Source organism: Ochotona princeps, chromosome 10 (assembly GCF_030435755.1).
Source record: "Ochotona princeps isolate mOchPri1 chromosome 10, mOchPri1.hap1, whole genome shotgun sequence".
Taxonomy (NCBI): domain Eukaryota; kingdom Metazoa; phylum Chordata; class Mammalia; order Lagomorpha; family Ochotonidae; genus Ochotona; species Ochotona princeps.
The window spans coordinates 16,177,275-16,187,304 of NC_080841.1; the positions used below are offsets into that span (position 1 = coordinate 16,177,275).

General features: G+C 57.7%; 1 protein-coding gene across 3 annotated transcripts; it reads right to left on the reverse strand.

The window, feature by feature from the left end:
* Positions 1-894: 894 nt before the first annotated feature.
* On the reverse strand, positions 895-9,725 carry BLACAT1 (BLACAT1 overlapping LEMD1 locus). Of its 3 annotated transcripts, none has more exons than XM_058669088.1 (2): positions 9,307-9,725; positions 895-1,281 (listed from the first exon to the last, which is right to left on the reverse strand). In XM_058669088.1, the coding sequence occupies exon 2, from the start codon at positions 1,245-1,247 to the stop codon at positions 1,146-1,148; it is 102 nt and encodes a 33-aa protein (XP_058525071.1). In that variant the 5' UTR covers positions 1,248-1,281; positions 9,307-9,725; the 3' UTR covers positions 895-1,145. The 3 variants fall into 3 exon arrangements, with proteins under 3 accessions (XP_058525071.1, XP_058525070.1, XP_058525072.1); XM_058669087.1 differs by lacking the exon at positions 9,307-9,725 and adding an exon at positions 6,241-6,933; XM_058669089.1 differs by lacking the exon at positions 9,307-9,725 and adding an exon at positions 5,113-5,564.
* Between the last annotated feature and the right edge of the window lie 305 nt (positions 9,726-10,030).

A 10,030-nucleotide genomic window follows, 5' to 3' on the forward strand; every position in this document is an offset into this window, starting at 1 on the left:
CCAAAGCCCAGGAAATGCCCCTGAGTGTGGGCAGGTGCAGGCTGCCAGGACAGAAGGTGCTCTTGCTTCTGCCAATTTCTGGGTGAGTTGGCAGAGGAGGTCTCTACTGTCCCTAGCTGCCCTGAGAGGCCCACATTTCTAGGAAAGGGCACAAGGATCCCCCACTGCCGGGCACCACGTGACAGAAGGCTTGTATGTCCCTGGAAGGAAGATAGCAGCTAAAGCCACAGGCCTTTGCCAGCAGGTCCAGGCACAGGGACAAAAGGTTAAGTTCTAGCAAAATGGGAGGATGGAAGGAGAGAGGAGGGAAAGAAACGCTTTCCCTGTCACTTCCTTCCTACAGGAAATGGACTGTGGCAGGACCAGGAGCTGGAAGGCTGCTGGGACGGTGAGGTGGGCATGAGAAAGTGAGGCAGGGAGCTGCAGAATAAAGGGAGTGGCATGGCTGCCTCCAGAAAATGGCTCCACAGTGTGTCCCCTAGGAGACCGTCCCTGAGGAGGGGAGCCAGGGCCTTGGCTCTGTGTGGCAGCCAGGGTGCACACAACCATGGAGCTACAGCATCAGGGCCACAACTGGAAGAAAAACTTTCTGGTGTGTGGAGCAGTAGGACTGGCAAGAGACAAGCCATGCACCTGCTGCTCCCTGCCTCCCTGGCTGGCCATCTGGGGGCTGGTTCTACCTACACAATGGGGAGTGGGGTGGGGAAGGGGCACTGCTCTGCCCACTACACTCCTGCCTCATTTCTTGAAAGAACCCATCCTGGGGTGATAGGTGGTGAGGCCTTCCCCAGGGTCAAGGCCACTCTGCCAGGGCAGCCAGTTCTTGATGGAGCACATCAGAGGGAAGTTTCACTGCAGGGGCTCTCCCTTGAGGTGGTGCAGTCTTCAAGGTGAGCAGCAGGTCCTGAAGTCCCCTTGTACACCTAGGCCTCTTCCAGGCAGCTCTCAGGGATGCAAGCCCACACAGGAGGTGTGGCTCAGGGTGGTCCTGGGGGCCAGGAGTCTCAGGGCCCTCAGGGTGGAGCCACGCTGTGCCAACAGGAGTGGGGCTCTGTGCAAGCCAAGGTGCTCACCGAGCCCCAGTCAGCAGCTGCAGCCCCTGGCCTCAGGCTTGCTGAGGGGCAAACAGGGGTCCCTGGTTTTGCTCATACCACCGTTTCCCGTTCTCTATGAACTTCCTCCTTCTTCCTCTTCATCTTGCAGAAGCCATGGAAGCCACAGAAACAAGCGAAGGTGAACTGGGGCATGCCCTAGGCCAGGCTGGGGATACTCAGTGAAGACCTGCAGGCAGAAAAGAGGGTGGAAGAAGGCAGGGGGACAGAGAAGCAGTGCTGCGGTGAAGGGGTCCACCCAGTGGCCCTCCCACCCCCGAGGCTGCTGCAGCGCCTTGCTGCCTTGTACACTGTCCACTAGACAACAGCAGCTTTGAAACCTCCTGATCCATGCAAGCTGCTTTCACTCCTCAACGGGGAGACCAGTGTGAACAAGAGAAAAGCCCAGCAGGGACTGCCCCCTCTGCCTCATCACACCCGTGGCTGGACACCAGGAAGCTCCCAGCTCTGGCTCGTGCCACCTCCAGCAGGTTTCAGGGGTTCCACATGAAAGGATCCAAATGTAGGAGGCTTGAAGAAACTCTTTCAGCACAGCCCTTCCTCTGCCATCTGGAACTTGGCCAGGCAAGCACCCCTCCTTCCCCTCAGTGCCCCCATTGTCTGGCTTCCTTAGAGAATCTACAGAGAGCAGGACGCATCACATCACATTCAAGTGCCCACAGCAACACAAAACCCCATGCTGGTCAAGAAGAAAACAGACAGCGGAGAGCTCGCGAGCCAACAGGCTGTTTTATTTACCATCTGTGCAGGGCAAAGGGGGCGGGGAGGGAAGTACAAAAGTGTGAAGACAGTTGTTTCTGGTCACCAAGGTAAGTATGCAGGAGTAGCTGGATTTGCTCCAGTTGGGCACATCTCCACAAGTTGGGGAGCATTCACTCTCAGGGGGAAGGTGGGTTGGGGGACTCAGGCAGACAGCTCTCTTGGTGTGCAAGCTGTGCTCGCTGCAGGCCCTGGCTGAGTGGACCCCAGCCTTGCCCATCTGCAGGATGCTCGGATCTGCCCTGTGTCCTTGCTCTGACTGAGCCCGCTGTGGAGCATGCCTAGGTTAGACCCATATCCTGGGTCTGGTCTCTCTTTAGGAGACACAGGGCAAGCAGGAAGGCAAAGCCCAAATGCCAAGGGGAAAGAGGGGGACACAGAGCCAGACTGGACGGGTTTGGAGTGTAGGGTACCTCCTTCCTCCAGGGTGTCCTGGGTCCCCCACCGGGGAACACCTGCATTGCTAAGGAAGGCATGGCCATGGGGACATTCCCCCAGGTCTGGCCAACCTTGCTTGCCCCCCCCCCCCGAGGGGACATATTTGCTTGGTGCTCACAGTACCACTCAGGAGCTGGTTCTGGAAGCATTCTCCCCTCCCTCATGACCTCGATGTCCTGGTAATACATCTAATAGCTGTAATTAATAGGTGCCAGGCATTCCCAGTGGCTGCTTGGGTGGGCAGGAGGCCCAGCCTGAGTCAGCAGTAGGTAAGCTGTGACTTAATAACCCCCTCTCCAACACCACTTACACATCCACTCTGGCAGAGTATATAGTGAGCAGGGAGCGCAATGCCAAGACACAACTGCTATATTTCTACATCCATCCATCGTAGCTATTGTAACAAACCTAAAGAGAATCAGAGATCCAAACTGGGACTTAGGGGGCCTGGGTGCTATTCTTGGCTTGGACACTGGTGTGCTGTCACCCTGGGCAAGTGATTCCACCACTCTGGGTCTTCCTCAATTTGGTATGCCAGGGGGAGATAAGTCAAAGTTTAACAGTCCCCAAAGGGAAGAGATGGAAAGGGCCCTGGGGCTGCAAGTCGGCTCCACTGTGATCAGTGACTGTGATGTTTATACTTCCCTCACATATAGCAAGGATATAACCAACAAAGCACTCCCATGGCCACGGGAGAAGGACTTGCAAGGAAAAAAGCCAGCCAGTGGTCCCTTGAGCCCAGGGTGTGGGGTCTTGTCTGTTCACCCCTCTTCCCCTCTAAAGCCTGTTCTTCCTTCAAAACTTGTTGCTCAGCAGGTAAAGCCACCGTCTTCAGCACCAGGCATCCCACAAGGACACCAGTCCGAGTTCTGGCTGCTCCATTTCCAAACCAGCTCCTAGCTGACAGCCTTAGAAAACAGATGGCGCAAGTGCTTAGGCTCCTGCACTCACAAGGGAGACCCTGAAGAAGCCCTGGCTTTGGACATGCGCAGCTCTAGCCACTGTGGCCATGTGAGTAGTGAACCAGTAGATGGAAGATCTTGGTCTCTCCCTCTAACTTCGTCTTCCAAAATCTCTTTTTAAAAATGTGATAGCTCGGGCCTGGCAGCGTGGCCTAGCGGCTAAAGTCCTTGCCTTGAACGCTCCAGGATCCCACATGGGTGCCGGTTCTAATCCTGGCAGCTCCACTTCCCTTCCAGCTCCCTGCTTGTGGCCTGGGAAAGCAGTCGAGGACGGCCCAAAGCTTTGGGACCCTGCACCCGCGTGGGAGACCTGGAAAAGGTTCCTGGTTCCCGGCTTCGGATTGGCACAGTACCGGCGGTTGCGCTCACTTGGGGAGTGAATCATCGGATAGAAGATCCTCTCTGTCTCTCCTCCTCTCTGTATATCTGACTTTGTAATAAAAATAAATAAATCTTAAAAAAAATAAAAAATAAAAATGTGATAGCTCTTCCCTAGAGTTGTTGGGCGAGCAGGGACCAGCCCACTTCTGTAAGGAATGCAGAGGTATAGGGGATGGGAACAGGACCTGCGGGAGCTGGGCTGACCTGGCTCCAACAGCTGCTTCCTGTGCTGGAGTTCCACAGTGCCCACCTCCAAGGCAGACTCTAATGAGGGCCTAGGGATTCTTCTTGGATCTTAGCCTGTCCGGTGGGGTCTTCCATGTCTCCCAGGGCCTGAGAGGGTACCTGCAAGCTCACTGGTAGCCTGAACTCTGTGGACGGCACACTATGCAGAGACCAATCCCCCACCAGCTGTCCACCTTCAGTCCTACCCCCGCTGTATACCAACTCCCCGCCTCTTTGCAGAGTTGTGGTCTCTGCTTTGCTTGCCACTCCCTTCCCTGCCAATTCCCCCGACCCCCACTTTGGCAGCCCACTCCAGCACCAGCTGCTCCCTGGAGAAGCCAGGCCAGGTGATCCTCCCCAGCTGTGTCTTTCACTTATGGCTGGGGGGTGGGGGTCAGGTGTCTTGACAAGAGCCTAGGAACACTCCGTAATTCTCCATGCTCTGGATGGAACTCCTCTCCCACCCCCAGTTTCAGACACTTAGTTCTGAGTGTGTGGGGAGGCAGGGGAGAGGGGAGGTAGCTCAGGAATGGAAAACCTGCCCCCAGGAACCCAGAGTAGAAGGTGAGGGGGTAGATGTCGGACCAGCCTCCCACAACCCCAACAGCAGGCTGAAGGTGCCTCGAACTGTTGGCACTGACTGAGCTCCAGCTAGGAGCAAGACGGCCAGGGGTCTGCCAGGTCAGTTGGGAGGGAGCTGAGCAGAAGCGATGAAGCCAGAACATCGGTCCTCCTGGGTATCCAAAGTCTCCTAGCCGCCCCCAGCAGGGTGTTTACCCTCTCTCTGGGGGTTCTCTGATCCTAGCATCACGGACAGAAATGGGGCGGTGGGTCAGAAATGACATGCGGGGGGGGGGGGGGGGGGAGCCCTGCAATGGGGAAAAGTCGGTACCCTGCCCTGGGCTTGCAGCTCACACCTACAATACAGTGTCCTTCATAGTGGTGGGATGGTGGGGCTGGAGACTACTCCCTAGCACTGGGACAAGCCAAAACCCCACAGACAAACAAAAGACGGGCCCCCCCTCCCTACCACCTCCCCAGGCAAAAGCAGACACTCCAATAACAATTCCTGCCCGCAACAAACACACTAACACGCCTTCACCATCCCCCTCAGGTAGAGGGCAAGAGGGAAGTGACCCGGGGAGGAGGGGCAAGGCCAGGACAATGCTGAAGCCCCCTGCCCCCGCCCCCAGACCCAAAGCACCGCAGCTTCAGTAATTAAAATATGAATTCACCTTCCCTCCCAGAGCCATTCATCACCACGCAGGGAAGCAGCTGCGGCTTAGGAGACCGGATTTGGGGGATTAGCTCAGGCGGTGGAGCAGACACACCAGGAGAAAGAATTAAAAAGGAAGGGGGTGAATTGGGCTGTGCTCCCCACACCTCCTCCCCCTCCCCTGCTGCCAACGAAATCCTCACACCCACCCCTTCCCCTCCCCCCTCCAGTGGAGCCCCCGCAGGTTGCTGGGAACTGTAGTCTATCAGGCGGGTGTTGATAAACAGGCAGGCCGGGGCTGGGTGGTGGCACAGACTACAGATCCCAGTACTTCTTCCCAGAGTTGGCAGTAGCCAGGCTGGGCACTGGCCTTGAGCTAGGGACCAGCCTGCAGTCCTCCTCCTCCTCCTTGGAGGTTAACTCCTTCTTGGCCCTGCCTCAGGCTTGCAGATCAGACTGGAACCCTCCTTGGTGGGTAGGGGCCACCCCCTCGGTCCCTGCTGGCCCACCCATGGGGAAAGACAAAGCCCCCCTTTCCCCTCCAAGGCCCTAGGAACCCCAGCAGTCCCCAGTGGTCTGGGACAAAATGATCTTCAAATGAGTTTCTGTCCACCCTCAGTCATTGCAGGTGGGACAGGGGCCATCAACCCAACCCAACATGCAGTAGCAGCGGTCGGCACCAAAAGGATCAGACCTTCAAATCTTGGGGCCAGCCCTCTCTGCAGAAGGGTCACAGATTTTTTTTTTCCCTGTAGTTTTTGTGCTTAGAAAGGAGTAGGACTTATTAGTCAAACTGGATTTCCACTCCAGATCCTCGATTCGGGTGCTAAGAGAAATTCACCGAAATCAAGAATTCACACCGAGTCCTCCCAGGGGAGGCTGCATTCCACAGCGAGAGTATTTCAGCTGTCAGCAGGCAGGGGATGGGACCAACAAGGGCCTGTGATCAGGGACTCCTCCAAGGAGAGAAGGGGTGAGGCCAGATTGCCTATTCAATGCATTTCGACAACCACTGTGCAGTGCAGAATCGCATATCTTCTCCAGGTCTGCCCCACTAGCAGGTGCCAAGAAGTAGAGCGGAAAAGAACTCCAACTTGGTAACCCCCAGCAGTGAGCAGCGAAGGTGGGCTGGGTCCCTGTGACTTACCTTTAGGCCCAGCCTCGCTCTCAGCTCACAGTTCACTGGACTAACATTTGCTCAGCAACCCCTGCAAACTTGCCTTGCTGGCTGGAGGCTCAGGGAACGGTTCGGCTGTCCCCCTTCTCCCAGGGTGAGGTCAACCCAGGGCCAAGTGCACAGGATTCCTGGGAAAGACCTAGTTTCAAAAGATCCTGACTTTGCAATTAGGAAGTGGGGAGCTAGGAGAAACCAATCAGGTGCCCAGAGGCCCCGGGGACAGAATCAGGAACAGCACGCCTTCACAGACAAGCCTGGAGCTTATGGATAAGGTGTTAGGCATCTCTCAACTCAGGGCCAGGGAGGCCAGCAGGGCAAGCAAGAAACCCTGGCAATTCATTTTCCCTATTCCATCCACCATCAAAGCTGGCAGGAGTAGAAGGGACCTGGATCCACTCCAACAAGAACCCAGCTGGCCTGGTCCTTCTCTGCTTCTCCTATTGTTTGATCACCGCCCACCCACCTCCTGCTGGAAAAGCAAAGCCAGTGATGCACAAAGGGTGACTGGAGTCGGGCCACGAGGCCAATCTGTGGGCATGCATCCAGTGGTGACCTTAAAAGAGCCCTGCACGGGAGTACTGCAGCACCCACTTTTCTGGGCAATTGTATTGGCTCTCCCAGCACCCCACAATGGGGCAAGAGCACAGGTTCTGTAACCAGCTCTGTCCTTATCAGACATCTCAGCCATCTCAGCTTGGGACCTATGTGTCTCAGACTTGCCATAGTAAAATGGGCTAACAGTAGACGTGGTTGTCATGAGGAGGAGATAAGTCAGTCCAGGGAAAATGCTTAGAATTATACCTCTTCCACAGCAAGGGCAGGATGAACGTTGTGGGCTGTGGGAATTCAGGGCACTAAGCAGTCCATGGCACCTGCCTTCTGGTGCCCACACAGCACCCAGGCTGAGTCTGCGGTGGCCACTCTGAGATGGTGTCAGGAGAGACCAGGAGGCCACTGAGGTGCCATTCCTGACTGCCTGCTTCATCTCCACTGTTGCAGTCTCCTAGGGCAGGTTTCACTGGGGTAGGAGTGTGTGTGTCCCTGTGTGTAGGGAATGATGCAGGAATGGCAACAGGCATTACGCAGAGCCAGGTGAGCTGAGCGCCAGCAGAGAGCAGTGGGAGGGCAGGTATTGGTCACACACCTAGTGGGTGGCAGACCCGCAGGCAGCACCTGCTGTCTGTGGGTGCCCACGTTCACTCTGTGGAGCCTCCTGTCCCCTCGTGGCTGTTCTGAATGTACCCATTTCAGCTGCTGGGAAGCCCCAGGTCTCCTTACACAGGAGACTGCTGCGGGTTCTGGGCTTAATGCGGAGTGGAGGGGTGAAGCAGCAGAGGGGAGGGGTGAAGCAGCAGAGGGTGCGCTAGAGACGGAACAGAAACCCGGCCTGTCTCTGACCCTGCAGCCCAGACTCCAGCTCCCCAGCCTCAGAGCAGCCGTCAGGCCTCTCGAGAACTGGAAGGGGCAGAATGGAGTAGAGACCTGAACACACACCCTGAGGGTTCCCTTCCTCAAGAGGGACTCTCCCCAGTTTTTCTGCAGGTTCAGAGGGGAAGTGACTTGGCTAAGATTACACAGCTTACCCTAGACCCTGGTTCACTACAATCGTCTACAGTCTCCACCCCTAGAGCGTCCTCTCCCCTACCTTGTCTTTCGGCTGCGGAAGGAGTGCGCCCCTCACTGTAGCCCATGGCTTTTAGCCCTACATGAATTTGGAGCAGTAATCACATAGGAATGAAAAGCCATAGGCCACAGCAGAGCTGAGGGGTCCAGCAGCTGCAGTCTCAAACGGAAACAGAGAGCTGGGGGCACCCTCCCCACCCACACTGGACCCCCCAAGTTACATTGCTCATTCTCCCGTAGCACCTGTCCGTTCCCCAGAGCACTAAAGCCATCCCGGTAATGAGTCTCCAGTTCAGGCCCCACAAAGGTCCCCTGCACAATGGCTTCGTGGAGGGGTGGCTTCCTGGCCATAAAGGACCTCCTCCAGTTCCTTTAATTAGCTTCTAGGCCCCAGCCCGGGGTCCTTAACTGGCCCCTCCCCTGGAGAAGGAGGCCGGATCTTTTCAAGGTTACAGCAAGTTAGACTCCCTCCTTTACAAAGCTTAACCCTTTCTAGGGCAGTTCCATTAGGCTGAGGGGCTAAGGAGGGTGTGAGCAGAGGCAGGAGGGAGCCTAGGGTCTGTCTCTTCTTTTCTACAAGTTTCTCGGGAAGCCCTGCCTTGTGTGTGCGTGTGTTGGGGGTGGAGGGGGGGAGTTGGGAGCTGGCCCAGGTGGTTATCACCTGCACCCACTCCAGGCCTCCGCAGAGGCACAAAAAAAGGGCTGCAGCTGAAAGTCCCATCAGCTGAGGGCTACCAGTCTGAGCCACGCTGGTAGGTGGGGACAGGTGTTGGGGCTTGATTCCACCCCATCCCCCACCCGCACACCTGCAGGGATGAGGCAGGGTGCACAGGCACCTGCCTCCAGGGCTGGAGCGCAGGAGGTCTCAGGGGCCCAAGAGGGAGGGAGTGCCATTTCCACGATGGGACAGCAGGGACTGGAGCAAGAGGCCTCCAAGGGTTCCTGCTAGCCGAACTTCTTCAGCAGAGTTCCCAAGAGACTGCCAGGAACAGCCTTGAACTCTCCCGGGAGAGGCCCCAACAGGAGGCCACAGATCAAGAGCTGTTTCTGCCAGGAGCAGCCCGGCCAGAGGGGAGCCTCAGAGGGCAGGCTCCCTGACCCTAAGAGGACCCCTGAACCACCACCCCCAGCCCTCCAGTCCCCAGTGCTGCCCACCGGAAGGGCCAAAGCCGGCCTAGACCAGCTCCCCACTTGAAGCCTGGGTCAAGGCCGGCAGCCCACAAGTTCTCCTTCCTTTCCCTTCTCCTCCCATGGCCCCCCCACCACCACCCTTCTTCGCCAATCACAGACCCCGGCCCTGCACAAAGCCAGGCGGAGTGCGGTGCCCTGGACCACCTCCCACCACCGCACCCACCCTGACCCCCTCCCAAGAGACGTCAAGCTCGGGACTCCCGAGTCCCGAGGGCTGCTCACCTGGCGGGCCCTAGGGAGGCCCCCTCTCGCAGGCGTTCTCTCTCACTGTCCCGCAGAGCCACTTCCTGCCTTCCAGGCAGCCACTCAGCCCCGCGCTCACCCCCGGAGGCGCCCCGCCCCGCGAGGGCAGGCCTCCCGCCTCCTCCGCCCACCGCGGCCCGGCCGAGCCCTCGCGGGGCCCAACTCAACTTGACTCGCAGCTGACCCGCTCCTCCCCCAGCCCGCGTGCGGCGGCGGGGGCGGCGTGAGGGCGGGCGGGCAGGTATTCCTTCAACCCTGACTTGGGCCCGGGTAACAAAGGTCTCATTGAGCCTCTGGCTGTCTGGTCGGCGAAGCACAAACCTCTTGTATCTGCTCGCTTTTGATCTCACTCCCTCTGAGGCAGCCATGTATTACTCACGGCCCCCGCCGGGCTACTGGCGTGGAGGGGCTGTGCCGGGCCGCCCGCCCCGTCTCCTTTCTCTCCTTCCTTCCCCCGGCCCTCCCTTTCAGCGTTTTTATGGTTTAATTATTTGGCAGGAGACCTCAGGCGGTTCCGCCCTCCACCTGCTCCCCATCTCTCAACTCCCGCAGACCTGGGGGGATCTTCTCCCCCACACTCTCACCCTTCTCTCCCACACCCCATCCCCCAAGACAAGCTCAGTGAGGCCCCTCTCCACTCAGTGTGCACCTTTCCCCCCCCCCCCCCGGGTTGCCTATCAGAACTACACATTCTGGGCTTCTT